This window comes from Culex quinquefasciatus, chromosome 1, assembly GCF_015732765.1.
Source record: "Culex quinquefasciatus strain JHB chromosome 1, VPISU_Cqui_1.0_pri_paternal, whole genome shotgun sequence".
Taxonomy (NCBI): domain Eukaryota; kingdom Metazoa; phylum Arthropoda; class Insecta; order Diptera; family Culicidae; genus Culex; species Culex quinquefasciatus.
In genome coordinates this window covers 36,103,729-36,122,234 of record NC_051861.1, presented here as the reverse complement: position 1 = coordinate 36,122,234, position 18,506 = coordinate 36,103,729, and the positions used below count along the sequence as shown (strand labels likewise).

At 39.1% G+C, this 18,506-nt stretch overlaps 1 protein-coding gene and 1 long non-coding RNA gene across 2 annotated transcripts in view; one reads left to right on the top strand and one right to left on the bottom strand.

Annotated features, from left to right (window-relative positions):
* LOC6046335 (coiled-coil domain-containing protein lobo) overlaps nt 1-12,527 on the top strand; it is a 75,765-nt gene extending 63,238 nt beyond the window's left edge. The window contains exons 3-6 of the mRNA XM_038248150.1: nt 5,094-6,121; nt 6,186-6,252; nt 11,544-11,756; nt 11,821-12,527. Coding sequence (XP_038104078.1) covers nt 5,094-6,121; nt 6,186-6,252; nt 11,544-11,756; nt 11,821-12,483 — 1,971 coding nt within the window. The 3' untranslated portion in view covers nt 12,484-12,527. The remainder of the gene's footprint in view (nt 1-5,093; nt 6,122-6,185; nt 6,253-11,543; nt 11,757-11,820) is intronic.
* A 4,847-nt stretch (nt 12,528-17,374) lies between these two features.
* Nucleotides 17,375-18,380, bottom strand: LOC119765562. Its single transcript, XR_005276819.1, has 3 exons — nt 17,972-18,380; nt 17,830-17,905; nt 17,375-17,769 (listed from the first exon to the last, which is right to left on the bottom strand). It is a non-coding gene; the product is annotated as an uncharacterized LOC119765562 (long non-coding RNA).
* Nucleotides 18,381-18,506: the final 126 nt, after the last annotated feature.

The following is an 18,506-nucleotide window of genomic DNA, read 5'->3' as shown; positions in this document are numbered from 1 at the left end:
GACTTTGACTTTGACTTTGACTTTGACTTTGACTTTGACTTTGACTTTGACTTTGACTTTGACTTTGACTTTGACTTTGACTTTGACTTTGACTTTGACTTTGACTTTGACTTTGACTTTGACTTTGACTTTGACTTTGACTTTGACTTTGACTTTGACTTTGACTTTGACTTTGACTTTGACTTTGACTTTGACTTTGACTTTGACTTTGACTTTGACTTTGACTTTGACTTTGACTTTGACTTTGACTTTGACTTTGACTTTGACTTTGACTTTGACTTTGACTTTGACTTTGACTTTGACTTTGACTTTGACTTTGACTTTGACTTTGACTTTGACTTTGACTTTGACTTTGACTTTGACTTTGACTTTGACTTTGACTTTGACTTTGACTTTGACTTTGACTTTGACTTTGACTTTGACTTTGACTTTGACTTTGACTTTGACTTTGACTTTGACTTTGACTTTGACTTTGACTTTGACTTTGACTTTGACTTTGACTTTGACTTTGACTTTGACTTTGACTTTGACTTTGACTTTGACTTTGACTTTGACTTTGACTTTGACTTTGACTTTGACTTTGACTTTGACTTTGACTTTGACTTTGACTTTGACTTTGACTTTGACTTTGACTTTGACTTTGACTTTGACTTTGACTTTGACTTTGACTTTGACTTTGACTTTGACTTTGACTTTGACTTTGACTTTGACTTTGACTTTGACTTTGACTTTGACTTTGACTTTGACTTTGACTTTGACTTTGACTTTGACTTTGACTTTGACTTTGACTTTGACTTTGACTTTGACTTTGACTTTGACTCTTTGACTTTGACTCTATTTTTTCAACAAAAATAACGGTCAATCACATTCAATCAGAACACGCGTTTAGCGCCATATTTATGCACTGCTAATTGGCCGCGTTAAAAGCTTTTTCAGGAGCTTGTGGTTTTAAGTAAGCTTTTTGTATGCCTTATGCCACTTGACAGTCAAAACACCCTTGGTTTTAAAAAAACATGCGATAAACCCGTTTGGCCTGAAATTGCCATTGGGGTTTCGAGACTCTCTTGAAACTTTCATAAAACCTTATTGAAATCCATTTAGCTGTTATTGTCACAAGGTTTTAAGTCCGAGGCATAAAACCCTGTTAGAACCTTTTAAGGAAATATCATATTTATTCATAAAAATGCAATAATACTCTTCAAACGATACTTAATCCACCTTTAGGTGGTTGGTGCCTTCCTCACATTCATAAAGTCAATACATTCAGTAAAAATAGCAACATTCCCTTAACATGTTTAACAAATCAATTTTATTACTGATTTCTTTTGATAGGGTTCGCAGACCTTCAATTTTTCTGGCTCATCGGCAAGGTCTGATAAAAAAACCTATCCAACGAAAGTTCACATGGAAGATTCAGACAATATTTTTATCACAATATCTCAGATCCGGCCTCCAGAAAGTATATAAATAACACTTATGTGCCAATAACTTTGGATAGGGTTGTCAGATCCTTGATGTTTTAGGCTCATTTGAAAGGTCTTTCGATTATTTAACTAACGATGGGTCGCATGATGGACCCGGACATAATTTTTACTGAAATATCTGAGATCCGGCCTCCAAAAATATAAATAACACTTAAGTGCTAATAACTTTTGATAGGGTTGTCAGATCTTCAATGTTTTGGGCTCATTGGAAAGGTATTTTTAATAACTTTCTGAAAATGTATAACATGATAGGGTTTCATGCAAAAACCACCCTTTTTACAATCTTCCGGACATACGCCAAAATTGTTTTTTTAGCATAACTTTTGAAGTACTTAACTAAACCTGCTGATTTTAAATAGAGACCTATGGGACCCCAAGACGGATCGAATGAGACTAATACGGTCAAAATCCGTTCATCCAGTCCGGAGATAATCGAGTGACACCTACACACATCCATACAGACATTTGCTCAGAACATGATTCTGAGTCGATAGGTATACGTGAAGGTGGGTCTACGAGGTCGAATTAAGAAGTTCATTTTTCGAGTGATTTTATAGCTTTTCCTCAGTAAGGTGAAAAAGGCAAAAATCTCAAACCTGGGTAATTTTCCGCCAACTCACACAGCAGTTGCCCCGACCCCTCTTCGATTTGTGTGAAACTTTGTCCTAAGGGGTAACTTTTGTCTCTGATCACGAATCCGAGGTCCGTTTTTTGATATCTCGTGACGGAGGGGCGGTACGACCCCTTACATTTATGAACATGCAAAAAAAGAGGTGTTTTTCAATAATTTGCAGCCTGAAACGGTGATGAGATAAATTGGTGTCTAAGGGACTTTTATGTAAAATAAGACGCCCGATTTGATGACGTACTCAGAATTCCGAAAAAACGTATTTTTCATCGAAAAAAAACACTAAAAAAGTTTTAAAAATTCTCCCATTTTCCGTTACTCGACTGTAAAAAAAATTGGAACATTTTTTTTGAATCTACATTGACCTAGAAGGGTCATTTTTTCACTTAGAACAAAAATTTTCATTTTAAAATTTCGTGTTTTTTCTAACTTTGCAGGGTTATTTTTTAGAGTGTAACAATGTTATACAAAAATGTAGAGCAGACAAATACAAAAAAATATATATAGACATAAGGGGTTTGCTTATAAACATCACGAGTTATTACAATTTTACGAAAAAAAAGTTTTGAATAAGTTGGTCGTCGTTGATCATGGCCGTTCATGGTCACCCGCGACAGACACGGACGACGAAACAAAGAGAATCGCAAAAAGTTACTTTTTCAAAACTTTTTTTCGTAAAATCGCGATAACTCGTTATGTTTATAAGCAAACTCCTTATGTCTATTTATCAAAATTTTTGTAATTGTCTGCTCTACAAAAAACACGAAATTTTAAAATGAAAAATTTTGTTCCAAATGAAAAAATGACCCTTCTGGGTCAATGTAGATTCGAAAAGAAAATTAAATTTCCCATAAAATGAAATGTTTTTTAATTTTTTTTACAGCCCAGTAACGGAAAATGGGAGAATTTTTAAAACTTTTTTAATGTTTTTTTCGATGAAAAATACGTTTTTTCGGAATTCTGAGTACGCCATCAAATCGAGCGTCTAATTTTACATAAAAGTCCCTTTCACACCAAATTTCTATCTCATCACCGTTTCAGGCTGCGAATTATTGAAAAACATCTCTTTTTTCGCATGTTCAAAAATGGAAGGGGACAAAGTTTCACGCAAATTGAAGAGGGGTCGGGGCTACTTTTCCCGATTTCGTGTGAGTTGGTAGAGAATTACCCACCTGCAAAAATTTTGGTTGCATCAGACAAATCATAGCAGGCACGTGATACATGTTCACAAAAATGTTGCAATTATCTATTAATTTTAGTAAAATTTTAAAACTAAAACGGTTTTATGAATTTAATTACTGAATAAATCCCACAAATTCAAAACTCAATTAAAATATAATTTTCAAAATGTTTAGCGATTTGCAACCTTCTACAAATTTGTTTCTTGTCTTATTATGAACATTTTGATGAGTAAATGACACATTAAACACATAGTTGATCAACGGAGAATCATAACATCTGAATTTACCATAAATTTAATCAAAATTTCTGAATCTTTTTTGGAACCATTTTATTGATGGTTTTTTTATGACCTCCTTACTGCCCATAATTGAAAATTCGGCTATTATGCCAAATCAAGTATTCCGAGATAAACGCGTTTTTGTGTTTGTCACCAAATCTTTGCCACGGCAATTTCAAAGGGGAATGGGATATTAGCCGTTTGGTTTTTCGCATCGGCAGCCAAAACTAAACACTATTTTAGTGAAATTCAAGTTTTAGAAGATGCGTTGAAACATCCTCTACAACTAATATCTCGATTTTGCCAAAAGAGGATATTAGCCGTTTTTTCAATGGTGGACAGCCTAGCAGTGCGGTTTTTGGCATTGCACTTGGTGGCACTTTTATCAAAAGAGGTCTTCCAAGCGCCTTCAATGTTCTGCGTAGTTCAAAAGAACCCCACTAAAAACATGATACCTTGAAGGATCACCACCGCGAAAAAACGCGAGTTTTTGTTATCGCTCAATGTTGGTCATAACAATTTTGATATTATCGTTTTGCGAGGTTGGCTACAGAAAAATTCAACACACTTAAATACGTTAAAACAGAACGTAGAAATCACCCAACCATGCTCTGCACTACTTTCTCTTGGCAGATTTTCAAACATTTAAGGGTGAGAGCACATAATTCCGTCTTGGATCGTCCCACCTGAACTTTGTTTCAAGATTACTTTTTTAATGGTACATAAATTATTGAAAAAAAAACATTCAATTTGAACACATTTTAACCGATTACCCTATATAAATATGTTTCATTTTTGCGTTTCTCTCCAAGTTCCTGTAGCACCCTTTTGTGCGCCTCCAGCGCCGCACGCTAATGATTATAATCAGATCGCGTAAGAAGGTAGAGCTGAGATCAAGGCTCCGATAAATCGGAGGGAACGGCAAAATGGTAGGAAAAATGGCAAGAATCGCAATTTGGGCCATTACGTAACATAACTCAGTAAAGTTTTGGTTGTTGGACGTTTCAAGTTGGTCACCTTGAACTTTACTGAATGCTGATTTGTTCTACACTTTAACGATAGTAGTTATTAAGAACACATAAAAAGTGTCAGCGACATCTGCCCCTCTTGTACCAAGAAAAAAAAACACGCAACACGAGTCCCTGTCAAAACCTCACCTAAATTAGTACCGCCCCTTCCGTTTCTTTCTTGCCTTTCGCGAAGAACTCATCATCCATGTGTCCTAATGAATTGGGTTCCCCCGTGGTGATGATCCCCGAGCACGCAAACCGAGTTTCGCGAAAACCGCGCGAAAGAGGAGCGAGCTATTAGGGCTGCAAAGGATCACTAACCTCACTTTGCTTGCCTTTGCGCCTCCTTGAACAGACTCATTTGAACCGGTAACATATGTCGAACGCCACATGTCATACCTGCGTGTCTTGTTACCCGACTACAATTTAGTGGTCTCTTCTTGAAACATTCTTTTGAAAACCGCAGCCCAAACTAATTTCTTCCGTTTTGTCCCCCTTTCACCCAACTCCAGGAGTCCAAAGGCAGTCCCGAGGGCGTTGAACCACCGAGCAAGTACCAACTGCGGGCTCCACCGGACCTGCGCAGCCGCTACCTCCTAGAACTTGAGGAGGAAAAGCTGGCCAAGATCAAGGAGGAGGAGCGCAAGCGCGTCGAGGAACGCCTCCGCGAGATTGAAGATCTGGAACGTCCAGCGGAAGATCTGAAAGCAGGCCACCGAATTCACGCCTGGGTCGTGGTCATTCTGAACGCACCCTGGTGCTACAAGCCCGGCTACCGTGAGACCACAATCGATCAAAACACCGGCGAGAAGGTCCTCCTCCCACCCAGTGCCTTCTTCATCGAGCCAGCGTCCGGCTTCCGCTTCGAGGTGGACTCGCCCAACTACCTCGGCATCGAGAGCGTCTGGAACCAGTACAACTACTACGTCAACAAGCAGGACCCCATCAGCGACATCAAGCACATGCGCTGGGACTTTAAGCACACCCAAGACTGGGAACACTTCCTCCCAGGAGAACCGTTTGAAATGCGCGAGGACTGCGTCGTCCCCGAAGACCAGGAGCCCATGACCACCGAGGAAGAACTGGAAAAGGAGAAGCACCTAGATCTCCCCGCCTCCTGGGTGGCTCCCCTCTCGATCTCGATGGCCAACTTTGAGCAGCGCTACCCCGGCGGAGCCAAGGTCATCTTCTTCAAGCGCTCGATCTACGAGCGATTCGCCCCGTACTCGAATCTCGTCGGGCTCGTCAAGCGGCTGACCCTGTTTCAAACGCTGGACTACGAACGACCCGTGACCCGTTGGGAGTGGTACATCAACCGGGATGACTCGCTGGAGATGATCGTGTACGAGTTTGAAGCGCGGGACATTGAGGAGCGATTCGCGAGGGGACGGCCGGATTCGTTGTGTGCGTTGAGGCGCAGTTCGGAACCGAACCGGGAGTGTCGGTTGACGTTCTTTCACCAGTACAGGTTCGATTCGCTGCGGGAGCTGGTGTATCATCCGACGTACGTGAAGGAGCACTACGAGAGGAGGGAGGATTTGTGAGGAGCAAAGTGGAGAATAAGTTTGAAGCAGGTTTAGTATAACAATTAAATTTCATTTCAGGCTTTACTATAGAGAGTTCAAGAACATTCCGAGGGATACTGCAACCAGCGAAGATTGCAAGCTTACGGTAAGGATTTTATTTAATTTACTTATGAGTAATTTGTTTCACATTTGACAGTTTTGATGTTGTTGTGAGTTTTGATTTTGTTGATACTTTTCCTATTTGATGTCAACCAGTAAAATTTTATTTTGTTTTTTTTTTTATCTCTTCGATAAATATTTCCTGAGAATCTTGTTCATGACTTCTACAGGAGCAAATTACAAATTCCGGAAATAAATTTCATTTTTTTTTTATTTAGCTCAAACTTTTTCGAGGTCTTCCCTATGACCATGAAAGCTATTTTGCGTGTTTGGTTTACCCCTACAAGTCTTCATATAATTTGGGCAGCGTTTAGTTGATTTTTGAAATTGTGTTTTTTGGAAAAAAAAAAATCAAAATCCCAATTTTTATACAACTGTTTGAAGTGTAAAATCTCAATTGCAAACAAGAGTTACTTCACATAAATTTTGAAAAAGTTTTTAAGATTTGTTAACTTTAAGTTTGATTTTAACATATTTTTTCGTAATTTATTTTGATTTTTTTCAGAAAACTGCTAAAATGTTGTCCAAGAAACATTGAAGATTGGACCTCGGGTTACTGAGATAAAGCGAATAAATGAAACAGCCACAATTTTCTAACGTCATTGTCTCAGGAAGTTATGTTCAAATTTTCAAAGATATCAATATGAAAATAGTAGTTTATGCAACAAGTTGCAAAAAGAAGATTTTTTCAGCACGAGTCGTACATTTATCCAACGAGGTTCACCGAGTTGGATAAATACGACAAGTGCTGAAAAAATCGAGGTTTGCAACGAGTTCCATACAACATTTTTTGCATTTCTGAAAAACACCCATTGAGTGAAATTATAAGTCCAATGTTCATGTATTTTGTCAATAAATCGTTTAAATCAAAAAAATGTTGAAAAGTATTACTTTTCAAAACTAGTGCTGAAAAGTTCAACTTTTCAGCATCCATTTCAGTGCTGAAAAGTAGAACTTTTCAGCATTTGTTTTGAAATGTGTTTCTTTTCGATTCTGTTATTTTTAGTAAATAAAAGTAGGCTGTTTCGTCACGCGAGAATGACAGGAAAAGTAGGAAGTTTCAAGACGGAATTGCAAAAAAAATATTAGTATGGTGCATTTGCTCTATACACGTGAATATTTTCTTTTGTGGTTCTCCCATCTATGAACTTAATTCACGATTTCGAAAATGGGGTTTTACGTGTAATTGAGTATTAGCCTGTCCCATTTTGAGGTCATGTCGAGGAATTTCAGGTGCTCACTTCTTAAATGATAGATTATGATGTTAGGAACAATGTTTTCTTAGACAAGAAAAAATAATAAAATACTTTCTCGCACCCCCTAGTCACTTTACTGAAAAAAGTCACTTTTTTGAACAAATTTTCTTAAATCGCTTGGAATCAATACAAAAACTGTTTCGATCAGGTGTGTATTATCTTCAAACGATAGGTTTTTGTCCATATATTAAGATGCACTATCAATATTGGACCAAAACTTAAGTTCATGGACTCTCCCAGGCGGATTTATGTCGTAAAAATCGCATTTTTTCGAAACTTTTTTCAGAAATGCTCATTTAATTTAGGGTAGCCTATTTTTCCTAGTAAAACCAATACATGCAGCTTGTAGAAAATTTCATGGTAAACAAAATGCAATTTTGACACTCCAGAGCCGAGATATTTGAGTTTTAGTGAGAAAAAAAGTGCCAATTTTCAAAATTTCTCAGAATTCAGAAGCAAGGCCTACTAATTACACGATGTTGCAAGCATGTGTCGCAAAGGTCAGAGTATGCTTTCTTATAGTAATTTTGGCCGCTGAATCCGAATCTGAAATCAAATTTCGTGTAAACAGTGATGTTCTGGAGCTACACCCTTTTGCAATAAGATTTGCGTGTTTAAATCGCTGCAATTTAAATAGCTTGCAAGTTCAGTCATACGTTTTTCTCGGTTTTCGTACCACTTTAATTGTTATTCTACTCACAGAGCTTTTTAATGTTTTTTACGTTTTGATTATCTTAAGCAATTCGAAAAAATCGCATATTGTCATTTGGCGGGGGCTAAGGGACTATCCATAAACCACGTGGACACATTTTTATAAATCTCAGACCCCCGAAATTTCCATACGAAACAATTCTTAATGATATGGAGCGTGGATAATCGCTGAACCCCCTCCCCCTTCCAAAGTGTCCACGTGGTTTATGAATGGTCCCTTACTAGAATTAAGGATTGATTAATGAATAGAGAAAACTAAAAATTCTGAAGCAACACATCTTTTTTATGAAAAAAGTTCGGAAATGTCTTCCAGAACTTATTTTAATGCAAATTTTCCAAACAAATTCATCTAAATGCAGCCACTTTTCCTAAAATTTTCTCTGATATTCTTTTTCTATAAATCAATATTAACTTAAGCCCCCGCCAAATAAAAATAAGCAATTTCCGAATTGCTAAACACATTGTTTAAACATAATCAGAACGTGAACAAACATTAAACATAAAGAGTTCTGTGAGTAAAATAACAATCAAAGTGGTACGAAAACCGAGGAAAAAGTATGACTGAACTTGCAAGCTATTTGAATTGCAGCGATTTAAACACGCAAATAACATTACAATGGGGTGTACCTCCAAAACATCACTGTTTACTATATTATTACTATAAGAAAGCATACTCTGACCTTTGCGACACATGCTTGCAACATCGTGTAATTAGTAGGCCTTGCTTCTGAATTCTGAGACATTTTGAAAATTGGCACTTTTTTTCTCACTAAAACTCAAATATCTCGGCTCTAGAGTGTCGAAATTGCATTTTCTCAGAGGGAAAAATGTTTGCCATGAAATTTTCTACAAGCTGCATGTATTGGTTTTACTGGGAAAAATAGGCTAATTAAATGAGCATTTCTGAAAAAAGTTTCGAAAAAATGCGATTTTTCCGACATAAATCCGCCTGGGAGAGTCCAAAAACTTAAGTTTTGGCCCAATATTGATAGTGCATCTTAATATATGGACAAAAACCTATCGTTTGAAGATAATACACACCTAATCGAAACAGTTTTAGTAAAGTGTCTAGGGGGTGCGAGAAAGTATTTTATTATTTTTTCTTGTCTAAGAAAACATTGTTCCTAACATCACAATCTATCATTTAAGAAGTGATCACCTGAAATTCCTCGACATGATCTCAAAATGGGACAGGCTATTGAGTATTTTTTTATCTTGTCGAAAATTGTCAAAGAATCACACTTTCAAAAAACTTTTTCATAAAATTCAAATAAATCGTGATTTATACATTCAAATCCCTTATTATATTACATCATTTTATTGTTTTTGCCTGCTCTACAACTTAGCACCACATTGAAACACTCATAAAAGTAACTCTGGAAAGTTACAAAAAATGGTACGTACATATTCAAACAGCTGTAACTTTTGAGTGAATTTTCTGATCAATTTGGTGTCTTCGGCAAAGTTGTAGGTATTCTTGAGGACTATTTAGAAAAAAATGGTACACAGAAAAAAATGCAGATTTTTTTATCAACTTTTTTCTCACAAAACTCAAATCCCCAAAATACGTTTTTTTTTTTATTTTAAAGATTTTTTGATATGTTTTAGGGGATAAAAACCCGCAACTTTTGAGCCGTAGAGAAACATGGTCAAAAAATCTGCCGCCGAGTTGTGTATTTTTGAAAAAAAAGTCGAAATTTAATGAAACAAAAATTCGACGAAATTTTTGAATGTAAAATTGAATTTTTATTCGAAAAGTTCTATACAGATTTTCTAATAAAAGGCTATGTTTTCAAGATATAGCCACAGAAAGTTTGATTTTAGCCACAGAAAGTTTGAGATTTTTTAATCTAGACTAACATTTCAAAAGGGCCATACATTGAACGTTACGCCCATTCAAAATGCTAGTCTTGATTTAATTTTTTTCAAAATATAACTTTGCCGAAGACACCAAATTGATCAGAAAATTCATTCAAAAGCTACAGCTGTTTGAATATTTACGTACCATTTTTGTATGGACAGCAGCCAAAATTTTATGGTTTATTTGGTCATAGGGAAGTCTCCCACAAAGTTTGAGCCAAATCAAAAAATACAAATAAAATCCATTTCCGGTTTTGGTAGAGAATTGCTCTCGTTCTTTGTTCCAGGTGTTAATAGTGTTTTGCTTTGGCTGTCGATGCGAAAAACCAATCGGCTAATATCCTATTCCCCTTTGAAATTGAAGTTTACACCGTTAAAAAAAAACAAAACTCTCAGCTTCGACGATTTTTGTTTTATTTTAACTTTTTACGGTACTGTATAACAAAATTTCACTTTCAAGAGTTATAAATTAATTAAACATCTGTTTTCATTGATTGTTTAAAAGTTTTTGGCCGGCAAAAAACTCTCAAAGTGTTGAAACAACAGGAAATTTGTGTGATAATCATAAAATAAAATACAAAATATGTTTTTTTAGTTCAGTTTCCATGCCAAATTTTCACTAACTTGGCCTGTGAAACAGCCCAAAAAAAGATTTTTAAGCCAACTCTGATAACAAAAACAAGTTGGGCTTAAGTCGCAACAAAGTGTGTCTTTTTTACATTATTTGAGGCAAAACAGAATTGACTGCATACTTATTAGAGTGGCTCGACATAGTCGATTTTTCAGAACGAGGTTTTTCGGTTGCTTTTAGGCCCTTAATAACTCCTCAAAATTTGGGAACGATTAGTTGCGTCCATACTTTGTATGGGAAAACCATCTTTTAACATTTTGATTGTATTGATTATTTTTCACTAAATTTTTCAAACCAACTCAATCATGTTAAAAGTGAGAAAATTCTCTAAAACTTTCCCGAAAAAAGAATGGTGCTATCTTGCTCCTGTCAAAAGCTACAGCGCGCTCTAAACTGCTATAAAACGTGTTTTTTGCTCGAAGCGCGCGTTTGACCAGTTTTGAGCTCTGTTCTCAAATTTTACACCTTCCAAATTTACACAATTTTTACTGTGATGAATATAGTTATCGGTGGAATCTCAGTTTTGTGAGAGCGTTAAGAAGTATTATATGAGTATTATAAAATAAACTTGATAGGTAGTTCGTTCTAGATTGAATTGTCTGAAACAATATGCTTTATATCCTGATAACTCAAAGCTTTCAAGTCCAGCATTAGCCAAATTATAGCCCGCTAACTGGCCGACTCTAGTACTACAGCAAACGCATGGTCGAAATTTTTCCCCGCAAGCATAGCTTGCTATAAAATTTCTTCCTTGCTCTAACTTATTTCGCTCTCTCTTATTCTACTACCACACTCTCTCGCTCTCTCGCCCGCACACAGCAAATAACGGAAAAATATCACCGCAACGTGGCCAAGGAAGCGGTCCGGGACATTGCGACGCGCACGTGTCTCGTCGACGAGAATCGGATCGTGCTGCAGTTTCATTACGGCGACGACTGCATCACGGCTTCGACGCGGGAATTCATCAAACCACCCAAGTCGGAGATGGGCGAGGAGGTGCCGTACGATCCGAGCTGCACCTCCGGGTATATTGTGAGTTATAAATTACCTTAATATTTCCACAAACATTTAAATTGCCTTTCAATTTCCCTTTCAGTCCAACCCCTGGGACCCACAACCAACCAAGCTGGAACTGTTCCTGCTCCTCAACGAACAGCTGAAAGCCGAAGACGCCTCCACGCGTGCCTTCTACCGCCGGGTAGTCGAAATCGAATCCCTCCTGAAGGAACGCCGCAAGCAGATCGAATCCCCCAAACTATCCTTCAGCCTGTTTGACCCCCTGCGCAACTCGGAGGCCCGGCGAATCCGGCTGGAAAAGTACGAGCAAACCAAAGCTCGCGAAGAGCTCATTAAGAAGCAACAGGCGGACTTCCTAGCGCCGTACCTGCTCCGACTGGACGGAAGTCCCGCGGCCAAGGAACGCCTAATGGCCGCCTACCAGGACTGCAAGGACGATCTGCGCCAGTTCTACCACAAGCTGGAGGACGAAATGCGCGTCCGGTTGGACGAGTTGGCCTCGGAGGAGCACTCGCTGAAGCGGTTCTTGGCCAAATTTCAGGAACACTTTGAGGACGAAGAGTACGAGAAGTTTATCATGGAGGGGGAGAATATCGAGCTGAATAAGAATGTGGTCCAGATGAGGATTGAAAATTTGCGGGACGAGTATCGGCACAAGGCGGAACATTTGGACCGGGCGCTGTACGAGGACGAGAGGTTGAACGGGAGGGCGCCCGCGGAGGTCAAGTTTGAGGAGAAGTGATTGATGTTTGCCATTGTGTGTGTGTGTGTGTTTTTGCGGTGAAAATTCGTGAAAGAAACATAAACATTGAAAAATATTTGCAACGGCCTAATTATGAAATTGGTCAATTTTAGTTTGAATTTGAAATGCTTTTGAAAACAAAATCCCTGAAAAAACATAAGGTCTCCGCCAACTCACACAGCAGCTGCCCCGACTCCTCTTCGATCTGCGTGAAACTTTGTCCTAAGGGGTGTTTTTCAATAATTTGCAGCCTGAAATGGTGATAAGATAGAAATTTAGTGTCAAAGGGACTTGTATTAAAATTAGACGCCCGATTTGATAGCGTACAGTCATCCTACATATTCGGAACACTTTAAAATCATCCAAAAAGCAAAAAATGAAAATTTGGTTTATTGGACCTTTAAAAAAAACTGCAAATCTGGAGTTTTTTTAAAGGTCCAATTAACCAAATTTCCAGTTTTTGCTTTTTGGGTGTTTTTGAAACCGCCTTGAGTCAGGGGTATTAAAAAACACCTAAAAAGCAAAAACTGGAAATTTGGTTTATTGGACCTTGTCAAAAAAAAACTCCAGGAATTCACCTTTTCTGGTGACCCTATCATTTTTAGGACCTTTATTTTTACATTCTCTTGCTATTTCACTGGTAAAAGTAGTACTTTTAAAACAACATACTGCATTTCAAGACTAATTAATTCGGAGCAGCAAAACACTGCCTCCAAATTGCCTGTTCCATGATTGTGGGATGTTATTGTACCTTCACAATTGTGGATCACCTGAATTCAACTGATATTTTCACAAAAAAAGTTATTAGACCATTCTTAAAACATAACTAAGCTTGAATTTTGTTGGTTCAGTGCGTGAAGTCATTATTTTTTAAAATTATGTACTCATGGAGCGAATCAAAGTTTGTTTACTTCTGTAAGAAAAAAGTGTTCTGAATTTGTGGATTTCGTGGGTCAATGTTTTTCTTTCAAAATTTGCTATAAAACGTTAAAATTTACATTCGGTCAATACAGCAATCGAATGATCTCAAGAAAAGCTTTCTCATGAAGGTAAAAGCAATTTATTATTTTCAATTATTGATTTCCTATGATTTTTTGAACGTTGGCCGATCTGTAAGCTGTTCCGAATATGAGGGATGACTGTACTCAGAATTCCTAAAAAACGTATTTTTCATCGAAAAAAGCACAAAAAAAGTTTTAAAAATCCTCTCATTTTCCGTTAATCGACTGTAAACAATTTTGGAACATGTCATTTTAAGGGAAATTTAATGTACTTTTCGAATCTTCATTGACCCATAAGGGTCATTTTTTTCATTCAGAACAAAATTTTTCATTTTAGAATTGCGTGTTTTTCTACACCCAGAACTGGACTTCGGCATACGAGATGATAAAGAGCCAATTCGGAAGTAAAATGGTACTGTATGCGGACTGAGAGGATAAATCCCGAAACTACCGAGAGTACTTTACTCTTGGGTTCATCTTCAAAAAAAGTTCATCCATCAAAAAAAAAGTACCGGTACCAAGACCTTCGGCTTATTGAACCGTGCCTTTGCCGTATGGGCCACCATGGTTTGGTGAATAAGTGGCGGTCATTTGTCCATATAAGCCACTCAATAGGATAAACTGTTCCAATGAACGAATGAACACGTGAGAGGACTATACTCTCGCAAAATAGCACTTTCCTCACGTTTCTTTTCGGGAGGACTATCCCCTTGTTCTTTAACTTTGGGTGTAACTTTGCAGGGTAAGCGTAACAATGTTCTACAAAGTTATAAAGCAGACAATTACAAAATTTTTGATATGTAAACATAAGGGGTTTGCTTATGAACATCACGAGTTATCGTGATTTAACGAAAAAAAATCTGAGAATTCTGAGTACGCCATCAGATCGGGCGTCTAATTTTACATAAAATTCTCTTTGACACCAAATTTCTATCTCATCACCGTTTCAGGCTGCAAATTATTGAAAAACACTTCTTTTTTCGCATGTTCAAAAATTAAAGGGGTCGTACCTCTCCTCCGTCACGAGAAGTCAAAAAAGTCCTCGGATTCGTGATCAGGGACAAAAGTTACCCCTTAGGACAAAGTTTCACGCAAATCGAAGAGGGGTCGGGGCAACTATTCCCTCATCGTGTGAGTTGGTAGAGAATTACCCAAATTTAAGTGTTATATCAACATAAAAATGCCAATTGTCAAGAGCGAGTTGCTATTTGCACTTGATAATTGACATATTTATGTTAAATTATGTAAATTATGTGGCTCGTTCCGGTAAAAATGTTTTCAAAATTTTAAAATCTGACCTAGCATTTTAAAACTTCAAAAAACGGGCTGAGAATTATTTTTGCAGTGCATGGGTATATTTTTTACTGGAGTTCTCGGACATTTTCAAAAAAGTTAAGTGTATTCTGGATGGCCGCTTAAAGCCTCCTGCTGAAAATAAAGAATTGGGACAAATCTGATGTCCAGCTCAAGTACCTATTAGTGAAAAACGGTGCACTTTATATTAAAAATGTGTCAAGTTATTTTTGATTGTTAATTTGATTTTATTTCGTAAAACGATTTCAAAAATAAGTTTGACAATATTTTCAATTTCATCCACCAGATTTTGCTCTAGCGCAACATTTTTTTTCGCGAAGATACAACATTTCCGTGACGTTACAACGCAAGCAAAACACCCTTTTTGTAAAAGTCTGCGAAATGTAAGAGGCTGCGTAAACACAGCTTAACTTTTTTAACACCAATTATGGCATTCGAATTTTACGTTAAAAAACATAAATATATTGTAGCCGTTGCGATTCGATCGGTTGGAAACGGTGCAGCTTATGCGCCACTCCCGTGAGGGAGACTGCCCGCCATGTTAAATTTGCCCGGTTTGAGACTCTCGAAGAGGTGCTCGGTCAAACTTCTTCCCAGGGAAGAAGCAAGATCGAATCGGCCAGCGTACCAAAGTGACCCACAAGAACGGTACGGAAAGCTCAGCCTCCCGAAAAAGCTCCTTAGAAATCCACCAGTATAGGACCCCCCGTGCCCGTATGAATCATCATGGGTAGTACCGACACCCGCCACCAGAGAACTTCACGAAGCATGGGAGATACGCAGAACTTTTGCATTGGGGAGGAAAGGACTGGGGACGGACCCTAAAGTGACGGAAGCAGCGCTCCGGATCGACCAGAAAAACTAACACGTGAGCTCATTTTAACTGCAGGGACTTTATTTAACTCCAAAATAATCACACAAAATACTTCAGGTAGGAAATCAAAAAGAGGTGCTCATTTTATTGGACTAGTCTAAGGTTTTGTATTTCATTCATTGTTCTGTTCTAGCGTCTAGACATCTCCCTACTGTGTGCGTTTGCTCTCCCTACTTCTACTGTTTGTTCTTCTGTTACCCCGTGCTTTTGTGCTCTCTCCTCAAATCTTCAGCTCGTCAGCTGGAACAGCTGATCGCTGACGTCACCGGCAGTCAAGCGGACTGCGGCACACAAAAGGCACTAGAGTGCTGTTTCGTGGACGTGTGGGGCGTGTCAATAAAAGCCGTCACACTCCGAGCGCATGGCAACACGCGCTTAAACAAAATGGACGCCCTCCATCAAAATGGCGTCCGCTCTACGGCCGCAGCCGGAACGGAAAAACGTTCGTGACGCCTTTCGTGGCCGTCACCCTTCACCCGATGAAAAAGAACGGACTCACCGGACTGCTGCTGTTGCTCCTGTTACTTGTTGATGCTGCACTCAAAAAAACATTCACGTTGAAGTTACGTGAAAAGCTATGTGGTATTTTTCCACTAGAGTTTTCACGTAACTTCTACGAGGCGGCCCTAGTAGAAACGGAATTTGCTTGGCCAGATCAATTCACGTCGTTTCTACGTGCTTCACACGTAAAAGCTAAATGAATCAATTGATGATTTCTACATGTTTGTTGTAGTAAACATTATAGGAACCTTCTAGTACTAATGTGGTCTAATTTCTGATATTTTTTTTTTATCAAACAGAAAAAAAAACAAGAAATGCAGTTCTAGTTTCAATTCAAATCATAGTTTTATTCAATTTTCCTTTGCTAACATTTATAAAGAATGGTCCAGTCTCTCATGAAACCGAGCAGGAAGACGTTCGTACGTAGCTTTCTGTTTCCGCTATACTTCGTGGCCGCACGGGAACCCGTTTCGAAGTCGTTGTCGTTAGTTGTGGTACTTCTGTCTGTGCCACGTTAACGTGGCTGCACATCACCAGGGGCAGGTACTTTGAGAGCAACTAGGCAAAGTTTCCGATCAAGTTGGGTGCTCGGATGGTTGGCCAGGATGGCGTTGCCAGGAAGATGTTAAAGATGATTGGGGCGACCACGTTCAGCTCTCGAATTCCGTGCACGGGTTCGTTGGTCTTGCCGGATACAACTTGCTGCTTCGAACAACTTTGGCGCGGGCACCACACTGGCCAAGGCCGACGAGAAGATGGCCGCAAAGCAACCTCGCACCCAGGCAAGTGTCCGCAATGTCCGTGACATTTTCGGTTGCGTCGTTCACCACGACCAGCCGCTTATATTAGAACGGGCCAGAATCCAAGTGGCCACCGGTAAAAGTATGCTGCTTCCAGAATTCGGCCGCTGCAAAAAAATATTTCTATGATTATTTATAAATAAAATCATTAAAACTTTATTTAACTTACCGTCTGTTCTTTTTTTGATGATATTTTGCGAGAACAAGTTCGGCAGCAGGTCTTCGCCGGACGCCATCAATTTTCATACTAAAATAATCACGTAGAAATTTCGCCGAATGGCGCACTCGAGTTCCGTTGAAGTTACATTTCAAAACACATAAAAACTACATGGAAAACCCTAGTGGAAAAATACCATAAGGCTTTTCACATAACATCAACGTGAAAACTTTTTTTTGCCAGTACACTTTCACATTATTTTTACGTGTGTCACGTAAAACGAGCCTAGCGAGGGGAAAATCGGGGTTACGTGATTTTTCAGGTAGCATCAACGTGTGGATTATTTTGAGTGTGCTGCTAATGTTCACCGCGTGCTCGCGGACGGCGCTGTCGGTTCGACCTGCGGTTGCGTAGTCGACTTTGATGATGTTGCGCGGGCCGGGACTTGGCTTTCCGGGCCAGCACGTGGGCGGATGGACCGCCTCCAGACGAGATGTTGACGGCTCGTCTCTTCCGGCGATGTAGCGTGTGCCGGGTCAAAACTTGTCCCACACTCGATGCGGGGCGGTGGTGGACGCGCGCTCGATCTCCTTCTGGTGCTGCTCGGCTGGTAGGGCGAAAGGAAGCGAAGCCTTCGAACTTCGCGAATGAGGTTAGCACATGCACGGGGATAATTCGCACGGGGTAACGGGTTTTTACCTGATCTCTAGCTAGGCCGCACTAGGGCTCACTTCTTCGCACACACTATCGCACACAATTCTAGCTTCGACGAGACCTAGGGGGGGGGGAGAAGTTAGAATTTAAAGCCTAACCGGAAACACTACCACGCCACTTTAAAAACCTCAGGACTGGACAGGGGAACCCGGGATAAAAGTCCGCGCACTCCACACTTCACAAAGGTCTGGGACAAAGTGAACGAGTACTAGCTTCCTCAGAACGGGGAAGGTGGCCCCAGACGTACTTTTGGCACGCCGTTTCCCGGAGATTGCCTCGGGCTTCTTCGGATCTTTAAAGATCTGAGTTCCCGTCTCACTCTAGCGGTCGGCAATGGCTCTGACCGTCCCTTTCCGTCTTCCCAAAGGATTCAACATATGAGCGACCTCCGCGAGATTCTCTCTCCAGGTCTTAAACCGATAACGAAAGTTACCAACGATCGTGAGGGCTAACATCACCTACATTGATTACCGTGGTAACGGAGATCGAATTACATTTAAAGACGAACGGAAAAACCGAAATAAATAAATAAATAAATGCTAACAAGTGCAACTGTTACAATATGTCAAGTTTATGTTGATTATCGGATCAGAATCTAAGCCTTTTCAAAAAAATATTGAAGAAATTAAAATTCTCTTCTCCTAACAATTTTACATGTAAAA